At 39.8% G+C, this 27,019-nt stretch overlaps 2 protein-coding genes across 2 annotated transcripts; both read right to left on the bottom strand.

The window, feature by feature from the left end:
- Positions 1-77: 77 nt before the first annotated feature.
- LOC129372961 (carnitine O-acetyltransferase-like) lies at positions 78-8,493 on the bottom strand. Its single transcript, XM_055050587.1, has 14 exons — positions 8,310-8,493; positions 5,949-6,218; positions 5,065-5,183; positions 3,846-3,899; positions 3,585-3,750; positions 3,314-3,488; positions 3,035-3,213; positions 2,851-2,951; positions 2,643-2,762; positions 2,435-2,557; positions 2,183-2,318; positions 864-926; positions 639-776; positions 78-512 (listed from the first exon to the last, which is right to left on the bottom strand). The coding sequence occupies exons 1-14, from the start codon at positions 8,334-8,336 to the stop codon at positions 297-299; spliced, it is 1,887 nt and encodes a 628-aa protein (XP_054906562.1). The 5' UTR covers positions 8,337-8,493; the 3' UTR covers positions 78-296.
- Positions 8,494-11,525: 3,032 nt separating this feature from the next.
- LOC129372967 (immediate early response gene 5-like protein) lies at positions 11,526-13,627 on the bottom strand. The gene has a single exon (XM_055050599.1). The coding sequence runs from the start codon at positions 12,946-12,948 to the stop codon at positions 12,055-12,057; it is 894 nt and encodes a 297-aa protein (XP_054906574.1). The 5' UTR covers positions 12,949-13,627; the 3' UTR covers positions 11,526-12,054.
- Between the last annotated feature and the right edge of the window lie 13,392 nt (positions 13,628-27,019).

Raw genomic sequence — 27,019 nt, 5'->3', positions numbered from 1 at the left:
ACAAACCAAGGCGCCCAGGATCTGTAAGATTCACCAGGAACTGGTAAGAGAAAAAAAAATTCTTTGCTCAATTGCAATCGCTTGCACAATATCTTAAATACACATCTGCAATTGACTGTTTTTCCATTTGAAGGCAGTGCATTTTCAGTTATTTGTTTTCCACAAACCCTTTGGAAACAAGTTTCCTCTTAATTCTCCGTTGCGCGGCGTTGGCGTTCCGCCAGCAACCCTGGCAAAGTGTTGTCGATTCAGTTTCAGCTTCGTACACAAGCGACGCGCCGGGCTCATGTGTGGGATTACTGTCTGGCCGCGGCTGTTTCTGTGAGGAGAGCTCTCATGTCCAACAATGCTTTCTTTACAGCCTGGGCGAAGTTGGCAGCGTTCGTGTCCTCACAGCTGTTGAAGGCCGTGATCGCGATGTTGATATGCTCATCCATGGGATTGTAACACACCCCGTAGCCATCTGGCACCATTGGACCGAAGCACATCACGCAGTCTGTCTTGGAGCCAACCTGGACGCAGAGACGCGAGAGAGCAAACGCGTAAATAAATGAATCGGCGTGTAAACAATCATTCTTTTCGTTAATAATAGACTGTCGGGTTCTTTGTTTATTGTTGTTGGTCTTTTTTCTTCATACCTGGCTAGTATAGAGGTTAAAATGATGAGCTACTGCATAAGAAGTGTCCATGAATATCTCAGGCATAGAGGTCAAATCTTCAATACTCTGCATTTTCAGCCCGAGCAGATGTCTGTCGATAGCCTGTCCGTTGATTGCCTAAAAAAATAGAAAGGGTAACGTCTGGTGATGAAACTAATAGGAAGTTGACAAAATAAGAGTATAAAGTAAAACAGCAGATCTCACATTGTGCGTGTTTTTCTTGTGAGCTTGAACTGCCTTCTGCAACAGAGCAAACCTCTCCTTGTTCTGCAGGGAACATTTTCTGCTCAGTAAAGCATCTCACCTCTCAAACATAGAATATTTATTGTCCCTTAACGTTCTTCATATCCCCTGAATTTTTCATATTTTGTCACAGCACAACCATAAACCCCCCCATCAATGTTTTTTTTTTTTTTTTTTTTTTTAATTGTGGGTTTTATGTGATAGCACAACCCAAAGTCTTATATTCCAAATGGCATTCCAGTGGCACGCTAAAATCAGAAATCACATATTCAAGTAAATAGAGTCTTTCTGTGTGCAATTTACTTTGACGGCACAGCTGCAAACTTGGATGGATGTTCACCTAAACTGACCATGTAAGGGCAATATAAATTGGAGAAGAAGTCGGCAGGTAGCTGGTGGAGCTGCAGAAAACTGTCAACAAAGTGACACTTGCAGGAGCGGCCAAACTATGAAAAGAAATCTGTGACTTATACTGTAGATTTCTACGTGCAGTTGCAGACTCCACAAATCTGGGCTTCATGGAAGATTGGGAAGAGAAAGACAGCCATAGGAAGTCCAGCCACAAATAATGAAGGGCCCACAGCAAACAAGTGGAAGAGCATCCTATGGTAACCAGACCAAAATTGAATGCTTTTTGGGGTTTTTTTGCCTACAAAACACGATGTGTGTTGAAAAGCCAACCCTGCACATGAGACTTAGACCACTGTGTAAACCTTTGGGAATGCCTTTCCTCAGCAGGTAAAAGGAAATAAACTAGAGTTCATGTGAAGATGAATGGACCAAAATGTAGGGCAATCCCAGAAGAAGCCCTGATAGAGGCTGACAGAAACACAGTGGAAGGGGTTATAACAAAGCACATTCCTGTGATAGAATGGCCCAATTAGTGTCCAGACCGAAATGCCATTTAGGGTCTGTGACAAAGATCAAAAATGAATGTTTAAAGAAGCCCTCCATCTAATCTGCATTGATTTACCCATTTCAAAAGCAAAGTATTGCTGCCACACTATTCAGTTTGTTATTGTGTTTTTCAAAACTATGTTTCCATCCACTTCACAATTAAACACTATTCTGTTTCAGACTCTATTTGTGCAAATAGAGTCTGAAAAAAAGCATATACACAGATTTGTATTGTTTTAATAAAACAACCCGAGATATTTTTTGCCTCATCCTCACGTCTCTACTCTCATAACATTCCAATAAAAAACATTGAAGCTTATGGTTGTGATGAAACAAAATCCCTCTGCAAGGCACAGGATAAAAAAAACTTGCTCTTCCCTTACCTGCTTAGATGTATCTTGCATTGCCTGAACAAACTTAAGTGAATCCACAGTGGTGGAACGGATTGCTTCTGTGCGTCCGTATTTGAACATTCTAAGTGTTGCGCTCTCATAAGTAGGACAGCAAAGATTATACATCCTAAAATATAAAATTGACACACACAGACAGACATTTTACTTTTATGTGTTGCACTTATTTTCCGTAGCATTTTAAGTTTTTTTTTTGTTGTTGTTTACTAAAGAGAGATTTCTTACCTAAAGTAAGCCAGCTGCAGAGCCATTTGCACAAACGCATCTGGACTCAGCTCATGCTGCTTTGGCAAATTTCTTCCAAAATGAGAAAATGTGAGCACCTTCACATCCAAGTCCTGCACCATTCTGAAAAAAAGCAAAAAAACAGTAGAAAGTAGAAAAAATGCAATCAAACACTGAACACAAGCATAACTGTTAACAGCGCACACACATGTTCAGATTCTGTTTGGCTTTTTCTATGTCTCTCTTGATCTCAGGTGTGATGTTGAAACGCAGCTTCTGAGGCATGGGCAGAGGAACCATAGGAGAGCGAACCATTTCAGGTCTCTGCCTGTGTAAAAACAAATGTAAAAACAGATCAATCCGAGCTCGAACAGAAACGGGGGTAGGCGGTCGACCAAAGACTGAAAGAGACGTACATGTACTTCACAACGTAGTCGATGAGAAACACGATAGGCGGACCCTCGGCAGGTGCATGCTCGTAGACCAGCCCACACGTTCCGTCCTCACCGACAATAAACTGCGGATGGACGCGTGGAAATTCTCAACCAATGCTCGAGTGCTGTTCATTTGTTATAGCCTTTAGTTTCTTGTCAAACTCACCTGCAGGGTTTTATCAAACCAACGGTTGCCACTGTTCCACCGTGTCCCACCTCCGTGGAGCATCTGGGCTGCCACGCGGCTCAGATACATCTCATCCGACACTCGGAGCATCGGGGCATCCAAACAAACTGTAAATATGCTCTTCTGGATGGCGCGGACCGATTCCTTATTTGTCCTGTCTGAGGGCAAATAAAGGCAGGAGTTCATGAAATATTTTCCCAGAGCAACGTTCAAAAACAAAAATAAACTGGAATGTTACTCAGGCCATTTTCTCCTCACCCTTTATTAGGTTGTTGTAAGCTTTTCCCCAGGTGTTGCGGTGCTGTGATGTCAGGATGCCAATTGGTTCTTTATTAGTTTGCAAAGAAGAATTCCAGATCTTCTCCAGCTGCATGGTGAGCTGATCTACTGTCAGTGGTGTGCCGTCACTGTTGTAAACATCTAAAACAAAAAACTAGAGGAGAAAACTTCAGTTAAATTTTCTCTCCCAACTTTGAAATTACCATCAGGTTGCAAAATTAAAGACTGCAGACATTTGGCTGCACGGTACCTGAAAGTTGTGGACCACGGTAACGTGAGTAGGAGGTGTCGTCCCTGCAGAGTAATGCACCACCGTGTCTCTCTTTGGTCCGGGAATACGGCATGTGGACAGGATCTGGTAATACTGGTCCATGCAGAGAGGCTTTCCATTCAGATACTGGACAGGCAGAGTTTCTCTGCAGCACAACAACATATTAACAGCTGCTAAGACCAAACTGAGATCTCCCCGTCACATAGCAACAGCGTTTGAAGTAATTTCAGGCAAACTCACGTGTCGACCATTCTTTTAAAGTCCAAAACTCCTGCGATGAGTTTGGCAGCAAACCTGCAGAGAAGAAAATCAAAGCTACTCTTCACAGGTGTGGATACAAAACACGTTCATAGTAATCACTGCTGAACATTAACAGAATTGTTAAGTTGATCTTATAGATTTTAGGGGTTAATATTGTCATTTGAAAGATGATAAGCAAACTAGGGCTGAGAGATGATTAATCGGACGGATCGTGATGTAATTCACTCATGCGATAACTAATTCAGTAATCGAACTGATGTGTACTCAGTAACTGAGTATACTGCGTATGCAGATTCTAAACACACCCATTTGCTGAAAGAACAAATAACTCAGAGCAGTGATTAGACTAAAACTACAAAACCTATATGTATTTTGGATTTACGAGGGAAAAAAAACCCTTTATCAATATGTTCAAAGAACTTCTCAAGTGACCCAGTTTTAGCTTCACTCGGTTCAAATTTGTAAAGAAAAAAATAAAATCTCCTATTAACTTTTATAAAGTTATTACTCAATTGATCCAAAACACAGTCAACAGATCAGCCCTGTGTTCTTGTTAAATCAAGCAGAAAGGGCTGAGCTTTTCATATGTTGATGTTAGAAGGCTTTTTTTAGCTGCAGATGTATCCTTTGCTGCAAATAATCAAGCATTCACTAAAGAAATGCAAAATATGTATTTTCTTATTCAGAAATGAATTTAAATTATTTGTTCATTGCATGTTTTAGCATACTTCTGATATTAAAAAAAGGCTTCCGTGGTTAAATGAGAAATCTGCAGAATATGCCATTTATTTTATCCGATTAATCGACTCATTGACAGAATAATGTACTCTATGAAATAATCGCCGGTTGCAGCCCTACAGAAAGCTCTGGTTTCCACATTCACAGCACATCCCATATGTCACAGCAGCTAAAAACAGCCGAGCAGCTACCAGGCTTTAAATAGCCAGCACAAAAGGGGAAAGACTCGGCGAGTGTCAGCTTTAAACTCCCAACTTAATACCACCTTGTTTACACTGTAAGCATACTGTAGTTATACAGGTTTCTCTCACAACCCGACACTTAAACGATTGTTAGAACTCAGAATATCACCCTGACAGTGTACTGAGGTTTGAAATACCGAGAGCTGTGTGATTGTTTGCCGACGTCGTTTCAGTTTTCGCCGCTGGTTCAATAAGAGTCGTTCTTCCTGGTTGCTCACCTCATCTGCCCCTGGCGGTCCTCAAAGTGCATTCGAGGCAGAGCGACTCCGGTGCTGGTGTAGACGGCCACAGGCATGCGACAGTCCAGATATGCTGATTGCATCCACCATTCTGACAGCTAAATGCACATCCGCAGTTAGAGAGCATGTCACACATTGGAATAAACTGATTCAAAGAATATGAAAGCCAATGTTACAAAAAACAAATTTAAATTCTTGTCTGAAGTTTCCCACAAGCCTTGACAGGGAACATGGTAAATGTCTGGTAAATATATGCAGATCAAAAATTTTAAAAGCTTGTTTGCCTTAATAAAAAAAAAAAAAAAGACCTCAAGTTTCCAAATTACTTTGGACTTCATTGATTTTCATTTTGTCTGTTCCTAAAATATCACACGTGAGACTTTTTCTTGAAAAAACCTTTTCCCTCATAAGACGATGTGAATCTGTCTGCAATCGTTTAGCTCTAATTAAAAATTAAAAGACTCAATAAGTACTTGTGGTGGCAGGTCAAATTCATATCATTCTTAAATGACAATGCCGCAAACAATTCAAATAGCAAATAACCCTAAAGCCACACTTTGTGGACTTTCTTTCTTGGTTTAAACAAATTCGAGTGTGACAGTGGTCTACTCAAAGTGCAGGCCTAAATCCAATTGAGAATCTGTGGCAAGACTTGAGAGTCGATGGCCACAGAAGCTCTCCATTCAACCTGACTGAGCTGAAACTATTTTGCAAAGGACTGGTCCAAAGTTTAAGTCACTAGGTGTGCAAAACTAGTGGAGACGTCTTCTAAAAGAGTGGACTCAGGCAGGGGGTTAAATACAATGTCTACCGTAATGGAGCCCAATCACAGAAACTGAACGCAAACATAGGCAGATATCTACCCAGTTATCCGTCTTTCTAGCGCGTCTCTCAAGCCCCTTCTGGAGCCGTTCCCCTACTCCACCCTTCAGGAACTCCTGTATCAGAACACGAGTGTGTTCCAGTTCTTCCTCGCTGACGATAGGCTCCAAGGCGGCCAGGTAGCGCTCACATGTCTGCTTCAGAGGTGGAACAGGTAGCTTGGCCAAACCTTCCTGATGAACAAAGGGCCTCTCTGATATCTGCGTTACCGCTCTGAGTAAACGGCATGGATTTGCAATGCCTGGACGCAGCTGTAAGACAGGAAGAGACTTTGTTTATGTATTCAGTGAGAAATCATAATAAATATCCTACTGCGTTTGTACGAAAGAAATGCGGTCATCCGGTCAAGTAAAGTGCGACAGGCTTTAAAGAGCAAAGGCATTAACATGTTTGTGTGAGAACACATGAAACAGAAACGTGACTCAAAATTGTGAATAACAATTTGATTATTCATAAAGGCAAATGGTTCAGTGTTGGATGACCGAGCATGTGAAAAGGGACACCAGGACAACTAATCGGAGCAGTTCCAATATTTGTTGGGAGCAGCGGGGTTGTGCTCTGCCATCCTATAAATAGAAGGTTGACTCTGCTGAACTGCGGGATGGTTGCTAAAACAAACACGCATGAACGCGTGACATCCATCAGTGCCACACATGTTAACATGTGGTTTCCATGTTCATAAGGTCCGTGCTCGTCACCAGTCGCAAAATAAATCTTAGATTGAAATTCAAAGATAAGTATTCAAATGTTCAATGAATATTGAAACGGAAATGATGATGACGATATAAACAGTTGGTGATGAAGTATTATTTTTTATCAGAATTATTTCATTTTGAGAATGTTTTCAAAAATCACACTGAAAAAAAAAAGGAAGCAACTCCTACTTTGTGCGTATTTTGTGACATCACAAGAGGCACAAGGGTTGGGCTGATCAGCATTCATTTGTAAACGCAAAACACATGCAGCTTTTGACTGAGTTAAACCTCGATCCTGAATCATTTGAGTTGAGCCAGAGTTTGACTCTGGTGACCCCCACTCCATGATGCCTGCAGCTGTGGCTGCAGAAGAAAATGGTGGTGAGTCAAATCTGGTACAAATCTGTTTGCAATCCTTTTTAAGTTCTTATATATTTTTTGCTACAATGCATATTCCCCATGTGTAAAGAAAGTTTTTTTGTGCGTGCACGTAGTTCCCTACGTAGTTATGTGATTTGCAAGTGCAGACTGGTCTGCAGATGAATTGACATCTTGGCAGCTGCAGTGGTTATGGCGGAAGCGTTACAGTAAATACTCGTTATTTTAATGGAACAGATCAAATACCAAAGTGGTTTTTAGTTTGAAAAAAACCCCAACACATTTATGAAAATAATTACTGATGATCTTTGATCATATGGCCTTTCCAGTCTGCACTGGTCTTCTTCACAAATTACTTCAATGCGTTTTCGATACGTTTTCCCTGAAATCCATGAAGCGTTCCCACTGCAGGCCCAGAGGATTCTGGTCATCCTTAGGGAGTAGAAGTGCATATTTCTGAAGGAAGCATTTAATTAAAAACACGCTACAGTCAAAAGAATGGACAGCAAGAAAAAACAACAAATACGAATGCACACTTTCAAAAGAAATCTGATTAGTTGCCTTGTGTGATTGTCACTGGGGACACTTGTGTAAGGAAGCTTTAATGACAATGTAGAACAAAATAGCCCAACAAATATTAAAAGTACTCAATAGCAGCTGACAAATTACAACTGAAGTGAGTTTAATTATTTTATTTTATTTTTTAGCTTTTTTTTTAACTAGCTTTAAACGGAAATGACGATGAACCGGGGGTCATCTATCGTTTCACGTTCATTTACAGATGTGTCTCACCTCTGTCAAGGTCATGGAAATAAGATAGAAGAAAGAACTTCCGGTTAACCCTTTTCAAAATAAGATTTCAATTCTGTGACAGCGAAGGGCGACAATGTCATTAGTTTTATCCAGCACCTGTTTCAGGGGATGACAAAAAGCACTGAATGTGTTACAGAACCGCCGTTCACCGGCAAAACCAGAAGCTTTCGCGTTGCCGAAACTGACATTTCATCAGCATACGCATCTCGGACAGCAATGCTATGTTAAGCTAGCATTACGCAACGCAGACGTTGGTAAAACGGCACCTAAATTAACACGCACAAAGGTACATTTGAAGACGTGACGGAGAGATTGGTGAATAATTCCCCTCGGTTTCTTTGGACCTGTCGCCGTCCCGGTGTTGTCCCGTCGGCCCCACCCCTGCTCTCCTCCTCCACTGCCTCCTGCAGCGCGCAAACAACAACAACAAACCTGCAATAAACACGGGACACTCACCGCAGCTCTGACCATTACCGCCAACATGGTGCCAGGAAGACGCGCTGAAAGCCTCTGACCGTCCCGGGAATGCAGATGGGTAACCCCCGGGCTGTCATGTCTCAAGGACGGGCACGCTGTCTATTCTCAGCGGCCCGCCCCCCGTCGGCCCCGCTGAGCAAAGACGAGGCAAAACTCTTGTTTTTAGGGAGGAGTTTCCTCCATGTGGGGATAACAGCAGCCAAGCATCACCTCAGGTGAACCAGTGCACTTCTATCAGTTTCCTTTCACTGAAGGAAAAGTGGAATATTAGGCAAAACGATTCACAATTATTGGGAAATAATGGGTAAGGAAAAAAACGAGATAGATAAAATGTATCAGGAATAGGAATTATTTAAATGGACTGGAATAATAATCCTCTTTTCTTATCGCACTGACCATTCAAAAGGAATTACAATAGAGCCAAATTTCACCCACAAACATATTCATACATTAAGCAGATTTGTCAAAGGAACATGCTGGCATCAAACCCACAACTTTCCATGTGACTAATTGTTCACATTAAGCTGCACTGCATTGTTGTTGTTCTTGTTGTTTTTGTTTGTTTGTTTTAATCACTTTGCCCTGTAAAAATAATGATTCATCTTTATGTGAATAAAAAAAAGAGAATCACACAAAGGTAAAAATATGAAAACATAAAAAATTTCCTAAACTATCTTTTTCCAGCTTGAAATTTTATAACTTTAGAAAAAGTGATATTTTGCTTTTGTTTATATGTCCAAACCACTAGTCCAAACCACCCATAAGCATCCTCTTATGGGTCATTTTTGACCCGTGCATCATAAAAGCATTTAAGCCGTCTTTTTGTATTGTGTAACAGAAATACATGATTAAAAAATGAATTAAATTTAGTTAATTTGATAAGTAACAGATTGTGTCATCATGCAAAATATATTTTGGATTTAAAATTCAATTAACTTGCTATATTTTGGGGCTTTTGTTAGGGCGGGTAAACAAAATATTAGGATAACATGAGGGTTGAGAGAAACAAGACAGCAAAAACGCAAGAAATTTTAAGAATACATCTATATTTTTACATAACATTTTTTGTAATAAGTACCATTTCAGCAAAAATACTGTTTCCAAAGTACTGCAGAATTGGCATATCGCTCACAAGAGCTGTACAAAGAGCCATAATTTATACGTTATCTGGTTTGTTTCGAGCAGTGCAGATTGTGCAGCGAGAAGAGAAAAGATTTGCAATACCATTCTACTTTTTGTTTAGTATACATCAGCCTGTCACTGAATTTGCTGTCCACATCTTTAACTGCATCATGTTCTGGACCAATGGGACACCCCAGGACACAGTGTACCTTCCTGATCAGCTTATCCCACCATTTTGTGTCATCTGTTGATAAGGTGCTGCTCTGGCAGACCACACCATAAAGGTGGTTTCTTGAGAAAGGAGAGTCCTGGAACTCTGTAAACACTTCATTTTATGCTTTTCTTTTTAAGTAATAATCTGGAAATTCAAGGTTTCAATATAAAGTCAGATGCTTCTCACTGAGTTCAACCTCAAAATCCAACATGTCCTTCTTGAACATTAAACTTACTGAGAAAACTTCATTTGCATGTTTGAGTTTTATTAGCGATAGAGTGTTATGAAATCATGTTTAGTGAATGTGCAACGTTGTTTTAATGTCCAGACATATTAAGTTGCAAAGCTGCAAACAATACTGGAAAGCTACAATGCAACGTAATTTGTGTGAAGCATAACGATAAAAGCAGTTAGCAGATGGAAGACTGGATATGCAACCTGCTAACATTAGGGTGATTTATTTTTAGCTGCATCAAGCAAGGGCATAGAATGGGACTGATCAACCACTGAGCTCCTTTATTTGTATCTCAAGCAAGCCAGAGATACTGGCTTGATCCAAGGCAAGTATTTTGTTTGTGTGGAGCAATGCCTCCACAAAGGCAATAACAATGATAACTTGTGTTGTTTAAAACGCACTTTTGAAATTAAGGGAAAAAACGTCCAAACCAACCCAGCCCTGTGTGAACCTGATAAAGCGATAATTGCCTTTTTTTTGCGTTTGTAATGACGAGTAGTCTTTAATGTACCGCTTACTTCAGTAGGGAAAAGGGAGATCCCTATTGAAGCTTCCTACTGCTTCAGTAGGGAGCAGAATTTACTGTTCCATCAACCACAGGCAGCTGTAAAGCAGTCCCAGACCAATTACACCATCCCCACAATGTTTGACCATCAATGTTAATGACCAGAGTACCTGGAGAGAACCCAAGAATGCACAGGGAGAACATGCAAACTCCATGATGTTTGCATGTTCCTGGGACCTTCTTGCTGCAAGGCAACAGTGCTACCAACCGCGCCACTGTGCATCCCACAGGACCTACATTTTGTCTTATTTGTCCAAGGTCTATTTTACCAAATGTTTTGGGAAAACGTGGTCTTTTTGATCAATGGAACCCTCACACAAATGTCATTTTTGTTCATTCTCTTATTTTGTATAATTAAATCGGACCTGCTGAATGCATCTTCGATGTGCTTTTTGAATAAATGTGGTGGTCTGACCTCTGTTCCAGGTTTCCCCCATGTGTGGATAAAATGCCTCTCACTATGATCCTCTTGACTCTAAAATCCTTTTCAGGCTTTATAATAATAGATCACTTTGTTTCTTCTGTTTCTGGAGATTGGAGCATGATGTGTTGCTTATGACTAGACTTACTCACTTTTAGCTTCTATACTGGAAGACAAAATCGATGGTGAAGCTAGGTTAGTTCACCTATTCCCATTTTCAAGATAACTACATTTATGTTTCAGTTAACAGACAAATAGCACCGAGTTGAGCAGCTGGCTACCTCAGCAGATGATTAATCAGGTAATAAAAGAACTTGTCATATTATTTGGAGCCTATGATATTAAAATAAATTAAATGCAGAAGTTCATTCTGTATTTTTGCTTCAATCTGTACAACAAAGTCAAAAATAACAAATCTAGAAAATATTACTTCAACTGAAATAATCAATGATATCCTAGCAGAATAACGCATTATTGTTGATTTTACTCTTTGATATCATCACTAAATTAAATGTCATGTTTTCCAGGCTTGTCAAAGTAAGAGACAGTGGCTTCCACCTCTATATGACCCACCTTTAAAGAATAATATATATATTTTAAATGGTCAAATTAAAGGAATTACATAAGCAGGCTTTTGTTAAATAATGTTAACTTTATTTATTTATCAAAACAAAAAGAAAAAAAAAGGGGGGGGGGAAAGGTCTTGTTATAAATAATATATTTACAGAATGATATCCTGCGTTAAGCTGGTGCATGATTCTGTACAAACCATCAGTGGCCACATGATGGTGCTCTTCCAACATCTTTTCACAGAAACAGTACTGACCAGTTTCCTCAGGAAATACAATCCAAAGACGGACTCCATGATCATCTATTCTAAGCGGGATCACAAGAAAATACATTTCATCTATAAGTGCAGTAATGACAGAAGTTGGCATGAAGAAAGTCTATGTGCAAAAAGCCATTGGAGATGGGTGTGATTGCTCTATATGAAGTCACATTTCGGCAATATTCTTCAATAACAGCGCAGAGAGAGAGAGAGAGAGAGAGAAAGAGAGAGAGAGTGAGGATTGCAGTCGTGTCAAGATTTATTTGAAAACAACAAAGTAAAATCATACAATGAAAATAATAATAGTAATAAAAATAAAATAAAAACAATCACATAAATCAAAACGCTTCGATTGCTCTGGTCCAACCACTGCCTGCCAACAGTGTGTGTTTTAAACAAATTTTCTGAGTGCCGAATATCTGCTCCAGGTCCATCTGCTGCCAACTCACAAACTCAGATAGCCCACCTGATCCCAGCACCGAGATCAGGTTGGAGATGTTCGCGCTGTCCAGCTGTCCCGAGTCCGATTGTAAATCATCATCGTCCTCATCCTCACTCCTCATCCTCTTACACGGCACGGGCACAAAGTCCGGCAGATAAAACTCCGGGTCAACGATATAATAACTTGTGTCCATCTTTCGCTTTCTGGTGTAGCACTGCGCGCCCGCCTGCGGCTGTTTTGGCTGCGCGCAACAGTCTGAGTGGAAGTATCCGTTCGTCACAGTTGTCACCACATGCGTGTCCAAGTCCAGGACGGTCTTTTGGTTGGCTTGTGAGTTCAGGATGGGTAACTCCCAGGAAGATTTGTCCGCGCAGCTCCAGCAGGCTTCTGAAGTCATGAGCTCAGAGTCACTTGGAGAAGCCATGGCGCACGCTGAGGCGTCTTGGTGCGCCAGCTCCGAGGGCTGCGCGCTGGACTGGTGCGCTCCGCAGTGCCAAGTGTCCGACTCCACGCCTGTAAAGTTGCAGTAGAAGTCATCTGCCAACTCCGTGAAGCTGCCGGTCAGCTCGATGTACTCTTGCCTCCTGTGGACCGCCGCCGCATCTTCGTACGGTGCTGTCCTCTGCGTCTGCAGTGAGTTTTTGCTCATGTAAAACTGCCTGGCGTTTCTGAGGACGTACGTTACCAGCAAGTTCTTGTGGAGCTTGATGCCGCCTCTCTGCGTCCTGGAGCTTTGGATTTTCCTTAAAGAAATGGAGATCAGGTTCTGTGCGTCAAATGCACACTCCATCCTCAACTGGGCGACCCTTTGTTTTGCTTTTTTTTGTCCCCCCCCCTGTTCCTCCCAGTGTCTCAAAGCGCTCGTTCTCTAACAGGAGAAATATTTATCTCGTTGGTTGAGATACCTACTAGGCTCGCGTAGACTGTGTCCATAGCGCTCCATGTCTTCCCAGTAAGGGCATGGATTTTCAACTCTCATCTTTCCTTTGCCACGCCCTCATGTACACATTGTCCAATGGGAGGGAGGCGGTGCTTCTCTTATAACCAAATATCACTACTGGCCTCATTGAAAATGCACGGAGGAGCTGGCATGCTGCATTTCACTAAATGTGCACCGATCTCTGTAAATATTAATACCAAGGGAGTGAGGGGAGTGTGTGCGTGTAATACTTTTTTATGAGTTGAACAAAATAGAATAGAACTCGCAAGAATATTGTAAACCAAATGGAGAAGAATTATTAAGAGCAGAATGTGTTTATTCTTATGCAGAAAACGGAGGAAACGCGTTAAATAAATGCAATAACTTCTATCTTTACAGAGATGAACATTATAGTCCAGAAGCTTCTGACTGGAAAACAAGCAAATATTTTTTCAACTCAGCCTTGGATAGGTCAGGTCCAGGGTTCCATCTAATTCACATTTTGCTTGGCTTTAAACTGCTTTAATTTTGTGAGATCATTAATTTTTTAAATTTAATTTCACTATGGGCTGTTTACTGGTTTCTAATAAACTTTTTGTCTTTCTTTTGTTATTATTTACTTTGCTCCCATTTGCGTCTTCACTTTGGTTTTATTCATGTGATAAATTATCTCCTCTTTCCAACTATTGAAACTAAACATAGATTTCAGTTTATTTATTTATGTACTTTATTATTTATTTGTAATCCATATTTAATTTGCATTCATTTTTATCTTACTGTTAACAATCTCAGTGGGATGTGAGAACATATGCTTTTCGAATTCTCATCTACACATTTAGTGTTTTCCCATCTTGACCATTAACAAAGCAGTTGTGTTGATTGACTAATTGATTGATTCCAGAGAATATTGATTGATTGCAAAGAACAATGCCCGGCCAATGTGCGTTTGTGGGCCCTGTAAGGATTTGGCTCAGGCTGAGTGGGTAGTAAACGGGTGAAAGCTCGTATAACTATTTAAAATTTCCAACACATTTGACACATAGCAGTTCAAAATATGCAATATAAGCTTCACTTTATGCTCACAGTTGTCCTGCATTACATAAAAGGAGCCACAACGTAATCCACAGGCAATCTTGGGTTCATCTTTAATCCCATTTGTTACTTATAATGGTCCCAGGAGTAAAAGTCGGCTAGGTCAGTTGGTAAACAAATAACATCTGGGTTTAAATCATATTTACGTGTGGTTTTAATTCTATTTTTAAAAAAAATCACATTAAATAAATGACTTATAGATAAGGCAGATTAGAGGGTCCTGCAAACGACAGTGAGGGGAGCTGAGCAAGTCATTACTCTGTGCCTGTACTCCGAAGAGAATCTATTTCAAAGCAATCTGCAGGAGCATGACTCTAAGCATGCTCAGAAAATCCTCACGCTCCCTCCATGCTTCCATTAGGCAAGACGTACGGCAACAAAAGAGCCACAAATTCCTCAAAGCCCCACAGCTTTGTGTTGCTGATCAAACTGTGAAATCACCAACAGGGATTTCATCGCTAACAGCAATTTTCATGTGCTGTTAGCAAATAAAAAAATGACAAGACATGACATAGAACCCCTGTATTATGTTGTATGATACTTTGACTTAACTTAGATAGCAATTAAATGCATCATCACATACCACTGTATGAAGTATCACTTTCCATGTTGACTTTAGGATTGTTTATGATTAATTATTTGGTTAGAATGTAAACGTTGAACATAGACAGCACTAGGTTATGCCAACTACTTTGCGGGTTAAAAAAGGCTAATGTTAACTGAAGCAAACAAATCCACTGTGAGGCGTGAAGTGAAGTCATCGACGTAGCCCAACAAAATGAAAATAATTTTACAGCCTTAGTAGCATTTCGCATTTCTTCCTGTGGATGAGGTTCAGTGTTCAAAATGGAGGCAAAAAACTGGGCCACCATTTCTGACCCAGTTGAAACACAAAACTTTCACTCAAACTGCATCAAGTCAGAATTTGGGTTAAAATAATACTAGCTGCTTAATTATACGTTTCACACACATCAGCATCGAAATAACTTGAAATATTTAACAATGTGGGGAAAAAAAAAAAGACAGAAAACTGAATAGAAAGGCTGAAAATTGGGGACGAAGAAGAAGAGAGTGGACCAGAAGGATCCACTCTGCTGTAGAATATACTTGAACCGTTCTAATTAGATACTCCGAAATACATTTATTTTTAAGAAGTAGCACAAATGGTTGTATTTTAATGAAGTACTAAAATCTTTGGCTGCATAAAAGTGCAGACCACAAACATTTCTGTCTAAAAGATGTGAGGAAACAAACTCCACTTCTCTCTTTGTGCAGGAGGCTGTGCTGCTTCTTCTGTATATGCACCAATTCGTTGCATAATGTCTATACGGCTGCGCTAGAGACTGCAATTTTCTTCACCGCCATCTGTTGGGGAAGCAGCATCAGAGACGGTGACTCAAAGAAAGTGAACAAACTGATGAAAGGGAAAGTCTAGCTTTGTGCTGCATGAGAACAACTATGGACCTCACAGAGCTGACAGAGAAAGAGAAAAATGTTGCACAAGCTGTGCAGCATAATGGACAACACAGCGTGCTCACAATGCACCGATGAAGCAGCAGATCCTCGTCAAGAAGCAGCACACATGCCAAAAAAACAGAAGTACAGGAGGTCATTCCCTCAAGCAGTGATAACCTTTTCATAGTCAGTGTGCAGAGGAGGGAACTCCTTTGACATGCATGGTCTGCTTCGCTGTTTTTTTTTTTTTTTGTCTTTTTTGTCTCTCTCTTTTGGGTTAATGAGGAACTGTATGTATTTAATTTCCTTTTGGGATTATCCAATTCTTCCTTGATTCCGTTTAATTTGTATGGATCAAAGCAGAACAGAGTAGAATAAGGAGTACTCCAGAATAGTCATGAAAAGGTAACATACAATCACCTTTCGTACAACCGGCACTATTTTGAAATAAAATAAAGTAAATGAAAACACAGCAAAAAGTATTTCCTACAATAATGCGCTCTACAGTAAAATAATGAGATTTCATTCAGGTGAATAAAATTCAACTCAAAACAATCACTGCTCTGGCCCATAAATTGTATCATGTAATGTTTAGCATTCCCACATACTGTGCTGAAAACATATACGGAAGCATTTCTACCTTTAATTTGTCATATTACGCAATTCTTAGGACAATGTGAAACCAACGCAAAGAAGTATGCAGCTTCTTTGTGTTGTTTTACAGGAAACCAACACAAGGAAAAGGCTACATAGTTATAAGTGGTGTGAAACATATTTACACCGGTCCAAGTTCTGAAGCAAGTTTTCATATATAGTCACAGAGATGGCAATCAAGGATGCCAAAAATATAAAAAAGTGTGCTCGAGAGTGTGTGTATATGCTCTGGTTAGAGACAAAATGAGGCATGTCAAGGTGTCACTGAATGTATTATGGTGGGATGGTGAAGTACATGACACCAAGACACCGACTGCTTAGCAGAGTCACATCAAGTAGGAACAGTTTCTACATGAGCTGCAAAAAAATGACGTAACATGCTTGAAAAAATGTCGTTTTATTTCAACGCCTTCCGTAAGGTCGCAACCCGACCCGACTTGACTAAAGCTTTTCCACAAGAGGAAATGAAAAAAATGGTTAGATGGCGAAACGATACTGCATACGACGGGCTGTGTTCATGACTCAAAAACACTAGAGAACCGGTTTGTTCACTCCAGTTAACAGACAACAATGTGTCTGCATTTGCTCTCTATGTGATGGACTGCCAACGGGTCGGCGGCCAGCAGTTAGCAGAGAAAATGGGAGGAATTACCGTCCGCTGTAACCCAAACGGCCCTTCAGTTATCCGGGTTATGAAATATGCTTTTCAACGTGCAATGTGATAGCCTTAATGTTAGATATAAGTCACCTCAACCAATTTCTTGTGTTGAAATCCTCCCCCATGTTTGGGCAAAACCCGAACCCCAAACCCTTTCTGCTGAATCAGCCCAAGGCTGAATGCATTCATATTCAACACAGACAAAATAACATAACATGTTATTTGGCTGTTTTTTTAAAGCAGCCATTTGCTGTATTGGAGAGTCAGATGAATAATTTAGAATTTGGCATTGCTCCTGTACTTGCCTCCCAAGAGTTTAGTCACAACTTCGAAAGCTCTAACTCCTTAGATATGACCAGACCAGGCAGCAATTAGAAATTATGTCATGTTTTTTTTGGTTTAAACTATGTCTGCTAGAAAAGGTACAGTACAGTAATAGCACGCGTACAGTAGGCACAAGTGATACCTACCTACTGCATCAGCCATAATTCCAACTCTAATTCAGAAAGCAGAGTTGTACTTGAAGAATTGTCAATGGACGGGTGTAAAAAGTTGGAAGAACCAATGAACCATCAGACTGATTTTCTTGTCTTGCACAGAAGACAGAAAGAAAAAAAAGACATATTGTTTGCAAACATCCATTAAATGATGTACTTCCAGAGACTGACAATAGCACCATTAAAGACTGTCTCTGATGACAGAAAAACTGTCACCACACTCAACTGAGTGGAAAAAAGCTCTTCATGGAGAGATTATCTGTCATCTGTGCCCCACATCTGCTTGTGTGTACACACACACACACACGCAGATGGCTGACATCACACCCAACACCTGGATAGGACTTTGATTTCCTGCCAAATAGGTGGTACAGGGGGGATAGCCACTATTATAGTTATCATGCTCTGATAATGCTGTTAATTGGAGTCAGACATGCATACTGTCATGGGAATTAAGTTTAAATGGCAGACAACAGATTGATGCCGAGTCTGAAGTGGCATTGCGGGAACAACTGCGCCGCAAACTTCTCAATCTGTATTTTCTTCCGGTCAAAGCCTGGCTTTGTCAAAATATATGCTACAGGTGAATGCTATATGCACTATTAGGTACACCTATTCAATTTGCTTAAAGTTATTAGAAAGTTAGTCAATTGCACAGCAGGAACTCACAGAATTTGCAGCCCATGCAAGAGTTTACCTACTTCTGTTGAAATAAATGAGCAGGGATAAGTTTGGAAATTAACCTTTCGTGTGAAATTAGTTTAAACAGATTAGCTGAAAAAAAATAAGTCTGCACAGTGAAAAGGTTGCAATGACCTGCATGAATGTATTCACCCCTAATATAACGCTTTGGTGAGTCAGTTTGATTTAATCTCAGCTTTCTGTCGTCTTGAGTTAACACCTACCGACTCCACAAAGTCTGATGGACCAGACAAAAATGTATCTGTCATTTAAGATTTTACTTAGTTGTAGGATTTCCTCATTTGCTTAAAGGTAGTGGTTACTCAGGCTAACAAAGGTCAAAAAGAATCTCACTGCGCAATGCGTATCAGTCAGGTAAATGGTACACTGAAGACAGTTGGAGAAAGGAGCGAGGAACTGTGAGGAAAACTGGAAGTTTTTCCAGGATTGCTGAAAACACAAGATTGCTTTCTAACCAGAAAATGGTTAGAAGGGCTGCAAAGTGGTGAACAGCAACACCGAGGTCTCTATGTAGCAAACTGTTGTACTCTTCATTATGTCTGGACAAGGACAAAATCTTTTCTTGCAATGAGAACATTGAGGCCTGGATGGATTTTTTTTCAAAAACCTTAAAAGGTTTTTATAGCTTGCAGGTTTCAAAATTCGGTTGCAAAAGCTGTAAAATGTGACACAGCGTTTCACCACATGCAAACCCATAACCGCTGGAAAACATGGCTTTCTTCTGATGGGACTGGAATTTTTTGTCAAGGTGGATGAAACTTTGAAGCGTTCCAGTAATCTGTCAATTTTGACCCAAAACCTTCTAGCCTCTGTTTAAAACTTGAAGGTGAAGAATAATTGCAGCATCACAGTGAGTTCAAGCATGCATCCAAATCAACCAATCAATGGGGAAAATAAATTTTCAAATAGCTAACCTAGATTACAGAACTAAACCAGACTGACAATCTGTGTAGTCAGATGAAGGTTTAGAAAGGTCAAAATATCATCTACCTAAGTTGCACCATGTTGATAGACTCCGAACAAAGAATAAGCAAAGAATTAAATAAAAAAAGGATATTTCAACAATTTGTTTCACTTAACTAATCACACTATTGGGCCTTTTACATATTTATGTTTGTCCCCGCAAACAGATTTTGCTGTTTTTTGTAAAGTGCGCCAGATGTGTCACTTATGTCATGACAAAAGTGCAAAACAATTTGAAAAAATATATCTCGGATCCAGCTTTCTAATGGGGTGTGTTTACTTTTGAGAGCTGCTGTATCTTTAAGTGCCTTGTCTTTATTTATTTAGAAGTTTTAGTAGCTTCTTAAGATTAAACTGTCACATTAAATAGAACATGCAAAACCCATGCTGGGATTCAAACCCGGCCAAAATTAGAAGAACTTCATTTTATTTTAAAGACCATAGTTGATTACCAAAACGGACACATCACATAAAAACATAGCATCAATTTGCAGAAAAAAGAAAGGTATCATGAAGGATATTGAAATATTGTAGTTAGCATTTCAGTTTTCACAAATCTTCATTTACTTTTACTTTTTGTTTTTAACACAAACAGTCACACAGACAAGAATCAGGTGGATGAGGAATTGAAGGGCTTTAAATAAACTGAAACAAAAGCTTCTTTGGCAAAATGTCTCAGGAAACAAAAAGACGGCAGCGTACACTAAAACGTTACAGGGAGGAAAGACAATACAAGAATCCGACAAAGGGCGGTGGAAAAATGTGAGAATAAAAACACTGTGGGAGCCGAAGAGCAACACGGGGTAAGTGTGAGAATTATGAAACCAGGTGTGAGAAGAGCCGAAAGAAAGAAAGAAAAAGAATAAAATCCATTGACCATAACATTTAATGAATGGTTTTATTTGTTTTTGTTTGAATTGTCGAGCATTTGTTCATGTATTTTGTCACTCATGTGGTATAGTCTCTGGACTTTTATATTCCAGGATATCTGCAATTTAGATTTTATGCTGCACTTATCTGGAACAAACTGCCAGGGAACTACAAAACAGCCGAAACACAGACTTCAATCAAGTCTAACATCCCACCTGATTAGAGTCGCCTTTGATTCATAAAAACTGGAACACTGATCAATAGATTAGATGCATATTTGCTTAATGATTTTGATGATTTGACAAAATGTAAAATTTTCAATTGTGTTGTATTTGTACGATTTAAAACCGTTCGATTTGCCTTGTTGTTGAAAAGCGCCATACAAAAAACTTGGCTAATATGTCCAACTGCACGCAAACGGGTGAATATGTTTTTCATTAAACATGCAGGACCCATACACAGAGCTTTGCAAAAGTATTTACACCCTTGCATTTTTTCCTCATACTCCCACTTTACTGCCACAAGCTTCCAGAGAAGAGTTTCTAGAAAATGAATGTCCCAGTTTGCTCACAGAAATGCATCCCGCCCCATAGAGAGAGCACCAAAGTCAATTGTCTACAATAGAACCACTTATCCAAGTGTGCTTTTTTAACGTTGAAGAAAATGGAGACAGTAAATTGTAACCGTACTTCATTTAGAGGCTTCGTCTAGAAGAGAAACACAGATGAACCAAGTTTTAAAGGGCACAGGACGAAAAGCAGCTACAATCCATGAATATGCTTTGATCTAAAGCATTCAATGGCGGCTCTGGCAGCATGTTTGTCTGTCCCCTGCATGACTTGTGGCAAACTTCAAACAAGACTTCTTGTGGTTTTCTTTCGAAAGCGACTGTTTTCTTTTTCTTTAAAAAAAAAAAAGCCAGGTTTGTGGGATCCACCACTAATAGTTGTCCCCTGAAGCGGGGTTCTTCCACTAAGTTGTGGATCTTCGAGGCTCCTGCAGAGAGCCGCCTGACTTTCTCTGACTGTTCCTCCACTTGCTTAGCCATGCGTGCAACTCCACAGATACCAACGGATCCCTTCAGATGTGTATTGAAGTAATTGTTTCATATTATATTTTGCTGTTTCTCTGCTGAAATCACCCAGAAACAATTTCTATTGAAACTGAATACTTGGTTTGAACTTTATTGACTTAATTGGCAATTTTGCTCTGGCTTAATTTGTTCACCAGATTCGCAGTTGGCAGCATCTTGACCAAGGTTTCTGTAAAAAGTTGGATATCAAAAGTGGGGTTTGGATTAGCAACCTTGTTGAACAGCAATTATATTTAATTAAAACATCAGGAATCCTCTGTCCTTTCTAACTGTGCAGTCACTCAAGTCACTGGATGTCCATGGACGTCTGGTTTTGACTTTTCACACTGATTTGTTGTTCTTGTTTAGTCCAGAAATAACGCAGTTGGACTGTTTCTAGGTCACATCTCCTGTCCTACTTCAGACTGAATAGTATTTTAGTCAATTTGATCGGCCCCAACCACAGTTATGTATCAATAAACACCAACTAACATCTAGACGTGTTTTCACCTGTCATCCTTCACCCCATTTATTTGCTGCTTAGATAAATACCACTTGCTTTTTTATGTCTTTTTAAGGCATTTCTAACAACAAAGTCGTTTAATTTATAGTTCTGGTACATGTTGGTATAAGTTTTATAAGTTCAAATAAAAGTTTAAGGACTGATTCGGTTTACCCAGATGTTTTTCAGAAAGTTTGATCAATCCCACATTTTTGAGGCTAATGAATGATTGCTACCTTGTGGTGAAAGCTCAACTGGAGACTTCCCTTTGTTGACTGAGAGAACGTGTTCTTCTTTTGGCTGGATATTTTAAGAGATTTTCCTGTATACCATGATAAAGATCCTTCATCCACTCACCAGTATTTTTATTTTAATTATTTATTTATTTTTTGGCAAACCTTAAGGACCTTGTGAGCTGTTTCCTTTTGTTTCCCCTTTAGCGAACCTACCTCAAGATGTGACCTTTAAGCGACCTTGAAAGCATGCAGAGTGCTCTTTTAAATAGTTTATAGTTCTCAACAACAACTTCCAAAAATGACTGACAAACTTGTGAACAACTTCAGATGTTTGAATCCTAGTTAATTGATGTGGAAAATGTGAAAGGACGGTGCACCTCTGTAGAAGTTTGTATTCAGACTATTTATTTCAAGTAGCCTGGTGCAAACGCTTTGCTCCCTACAAATGGTCTAGACCTTCTGATATTGGGAAAAAAAAATATTTTGCCGGACTTCTTGACTTTGTCAAAGTTTTAAATTGTTAGACGTGATTTCATCCAATTGGTAACTTTTGACCGTGATGCATGTAGTGCGCAAGCTGATTGGTGAGGAAAACTACGCCATGAAGCTTACCAGAAATTGTATGTACCGCTAACACCTCTGTGAATAAAGACTGAGATGGCAACATGGTTTTGTGAGATGAGATTAAGCGTGTTTCCGCACCTTGTAGTCCGGTAGATTGGTTTCGATTGGGGAACAAAATGGCTGCTTATATTACATTTTCAATTGGTGGAGTTCACATTCGCACTGGACTGTGTCAAATGATCCAATCCCTTTGAAAAACTTGCTCCTCCCCCAAGACTGAGGGCAACATGTATGTGTGTTTTCCTTTTACATACTCAGCAAAGCTTGTTTTTTAAATTTTATTCCATGACACATGCAGGCAAAGCTATTTCCCACATGTGAACAATTTATTTTCCTATAAATGTAGAAATATTATGACAGTTTGTGAATAACATTTAAAAGAAAAAAACAACATAGTTTCTTGACCATTCATCCAAAGGGGTCAGTTTTGCACACATGCTGTGTATCTTTGCAGGGTCTCTGTGAAAGGAGTTGTATTTATCCACTCAGCAGTTGTGAGTCATTGAAAAACTGTCCTTTTTCTTCTAAAATGTTGATTTGGAACCTGCATGTCTCACAGGACCTTTGCATATTGAATAATACAGCAACGTTTATTGCACAACAATCAGATTTCACAACATCTTGTGAAGGTATTTGTTCCTTTTGCAGATTTTCTCTGATTTATTTCATTCCTAAATATTTCAAATCATCAAGGGAGTTTTAAAGTCAAGGTTTACGTTAGAAAATGGGAAATGCAAGTTTAAAAAAAGCTAACCTTATCAACTTGTTATGACGAAGTAATTGCCCCCTGATCTTAGCAACTGGTTTTTGATATCCTCAGTGGAAACAGCTTCCTGTAAATATTTGGAATTACTGCCAGTGAATACTACAGTATTTAAATGCCACTGCATGTGAGTTTGATTCAAATATAAACTTTGACTAGACCTTTCTAACGTCTGTATTTTGTATGTTTGTCATTAAGAGGTGTAATTGCTTCTTTGCTTTGGATCATCACTCATCGGCATAACCAAAGTGTGTTTGATCATTGCAAGTCATCCAAGTCTAGAAGCAGCAGTCCATTAATCTGCTTCCACCATGTTTTGCTGTCACAATTGGGCATAATGTGCTTTTTTCCATCTTTGGAAAAACAATTCTTGGGAAACACCAAGATGTTTTTGTTCAATATGGAATGAGTGTTTACAGTCTTTTTGGTCTGAAGTGCTCTTCACTCTGATGCTTTTCCACGGAGAACCTTTTCGCCCAGACTCCTCCTTATTGTTGCGTTATAAACGCGTATCAGAAGTGAGGCAGGTGAAGTCTGCTTTTTAACCCCTTCCAGACATGTTTGGGATCATTATCCTAATGGAACGCCTCATTGTGACTCCAAATGCCAACCATGTGACCCAGACTGTTACTGTCAGATGAAAGGCAAAAGGTCCAAACCTCTGAGAGCAACCCAGAAAGCATAAAGGCTCAAGCCTGTCATGAACGGAACCTTGCTGGAACATGACTTTTATATGAGTGGATATTAGTGATGGTATATATCAATATATGAGCCTGCAGGTTGGATTTTAAATATGTAGGTCAATTGTTTGTTTTCTTAAGTACACTTGATTCTTGTTTTGATCACAATTTGTAATTGTCTTTGTTGTGGTCATATCCCATAGGTTCAAACGCATCACCGAATGTCCGTGCTTAATATCACAGTTTTCACTTTCTGGTGTAGCACATTACTTTGCAGAGATCAGTTCACTTTTCTACCTTGGTTACTGCGATAGGTTTGTAAGGTTTGGAGATAAAAGTAACAAAAATATCCCTAAACCCCAAAATATCCAAACCCTTTAATGTCTGTCTTTCTAACAAAAACCCAAAGAAAATACAAATACATTGCAGTAGGTGGTAGAAAAGCAACATCTTTTTGTAAAAGATCAAGTAGTATGAATTCTTTGAAGGGCCCTTTGCATACTTAATTATATTTGCTAATGAAAACATAGTATGGGAGGTTGTAAAGTTGTGTCCATACAACAGTTGCAATGATTTGGTTTTAGGTTTAAAGCATCACTCTACAGTGTGTGGAATGATTTATTCTACTCAAACCTTTTCATATTTTCATGGTACAAGTACAAATGTAAATATTTTCTATTGCAAATCAGCTTTTACAGACCAACTAAAATGTATGGAAGGATAAAGACAAAAAGTTTGAGCACCGACATGTTTTTTTTGTGTTTTTTTTTTTTTGCTAATTTGCAGAAGCACCTTTCTCACCACTGTCGTCACACTGGAAGGTAAAACCTCCCTGCCGATCGAATCTTTTCCAGGTTTTTTACGACAATTGTACTAAACTCCACCCATCTTCACATTAGCTGCTACCAACAGTATCCCCACAGCATGATGCTGCCGAGAATAAATAGAAAATGAATGGGTGTCATGGATTAAACTGTGTGACTTCCAAAGGCAGTTGATTGGATCAGATTTTATTTAAGGGTAACAGTGTGGGCCACTACACTTTAAAAAAAAAGTCTAACATCATTGATTGTTTGTCTTTCACTTCCAAACTATGTGTCCTGATGAAATTCCAAGATTACAAACATCCTAATTTGTAAAGGAAGTTGCAGGGCAGTAAAACAGAAGCTGGAAAAAACAAATACAAGGTAGTTTTATGTTAGTTAGTATTCCATTTAGTCTTTTTGTCCTGTTCGAGTTTAAAAATGAATGAAGGACATGTCCAGTCCTTTGTTTTAAAGTGACCCTAAGTTTAGCCCTGCTCAGGGTCAAGCTGGCTTTTTGCACTTAGCAGATAAATAATGAAAATAAACTTTAGAAATGTTTTATTATTCAAGATTTTAATCCCACATATAGGCCACATTTGCAATATGACAAAGGGAGGAACTATCGTGAAGTTTTTAAGCATTTTTAGATCCATGTGGAGTGAGGCTTTCAAGTGCTTAAAGATTTAGAAGGACAGAGTGACGCTTTCCTCTAAAATGATCTTGTCTAGCTTTAGAAGACCGTTCAACTAACCTCAGACGTGAGTTTAGTCATGTCACAGAAAGAAAAGAAGAAGAAAAAAAACCCAACTGCTAAATATGATATTTTACTCTATTGGCAGCAGCTCGACTTTTTGACACGCAGCCACATTTTGGAAAACCAAGGAGGGAACAAACAGAATATTGAGATGATTCCTTTAGTACAAGAAACTGAGGCTGAGACGTATTAATTTCCAGTAAGGCTTAGTCAACGTGACGAAACAACAAAGAGTGACTTTTAAACAAAGAGAATACAGCTTTCCCTCAGTGCGTCCTCTGAAAGCCTCAGCTGAGATATGCTGCTATGTGGAAGATGCACACAATTACTTCAGAGGCGGGGTGCTTTATTTACATATGCAATATGCATAAGCAAGGTTACTGTGAGGGTGAAATAACCGAGAGATAGAAGGAGAGAAAGGAGGAGGGGTTTGGGATGGGTGAGTGTGTGTGTGTGTGTGTGTGTGTGTGTGTGTGTGTGTGTGTGTGTGTGTGTGTGTGTGTGTGTGTGTGTGTGTGTGTGTGTGTGTGTGTGTGTGTGGTGTGTGTGTGTGTGTGTGTGTGTGTGTGTGTGTGTGTGTGTGTGGTGTGTGTGTGTGTGTGTGTGATGGAGAAGTGTGCGTGGGGTAAGAGGGAGGCAGAAAATTGGTGTTATCAATATTTAACCAACCCTTCCAGCATATTTATGGCAGACAATAGAGCAGACATGCAACTGTCTCGTGTGAGTGGAAGTGTATTCATTACGCACTGAAACAGAGCCTGTAAATAGGATGTTCATTGATACATCACGGCTACGGCGGCGAGGAATTAATGACGAGTGTAATCCTCGGCGCACAACTTCCAAAAGTTGATTTTTGACCCGCGTGTATTTAATAACCGCTCAGTCGTCGAGCCCATCGCCGATATTCATTAGCGGGAGCTCTACATGTGGTGAGCAGCTGTATGTAATTCAATCACTTTAAGGGAAAAGAAAGAGAAAAAAAAAAGATGTAAAAAGCAAAGAAAAGAGGGGGAAGAAATACAATGTCTGGAGCTTTTCTGTTTTTTTTTCTTCTTCTTTTTCTCTTTCTTTTCACAGACCCATGGCCTCTCAGAAAATGTTTCCATGTGTTGTGTCTGAGCGCGCAGAGAGCAAAGAGAGAAAACATTCTCTCCTCCAAACCACATGCAACAGATTCTTTCTGAAGCCAAATAAATCAACTCTGTGCTTTTAGATCATGTGACACTTTTTGTGCTTTGTGTTATTCCCAACATATCCTGTTTCACCCCCCCACCCCGACACTCCCCTCCCACCACCACCACCACCCCCCTCAACCAATTCCACCCCTTCCTCCCTGCAAACGCAGAAACACTCAGAGTTTCCACATCCTGTGCGTAAGATCACCTGTACAGACAGAATAGCGTGCTTCGGTGTGACATGCTCAGGCAGGAAAACAGGAAAGGGAGTTCAAGGGTGTCCAACATGAAATACTCACGGCGTTCGCTCAGTGAGGGGAAACCCAGAGCGCATGGCCCCGCTCCAGTTCCTGAGGACAGCAAAGCGAAGTCTCTCTGGTGCCCTTTCTTTGCTTTAGTACTGCCATCATGTGCTCTAATTTTGCCTGTGCAAAAAAAA

This window comes from Poeciliopsis prolifica, unplaced genomic scaffold (assembly GCF_027474105.1).
Source record: "Poeciliopsis prolifica strain line A6 unplaced genomic scaffold, Auburn_PproV2 SCAFFOLD031, whole genome shotgun sequence".
Lineage (NCBI taxonomy): Eukaryota > Metazoa > Chordata > Actinopteri > Cyprinodontiformes > Poeciliidae > Poeciliopsis > Poeciliopsis prolifica.
Note: the sequence above shows the minus strand (reverse complement) of the source record. Positions and strands in the feature narration are given on the sequence as shown.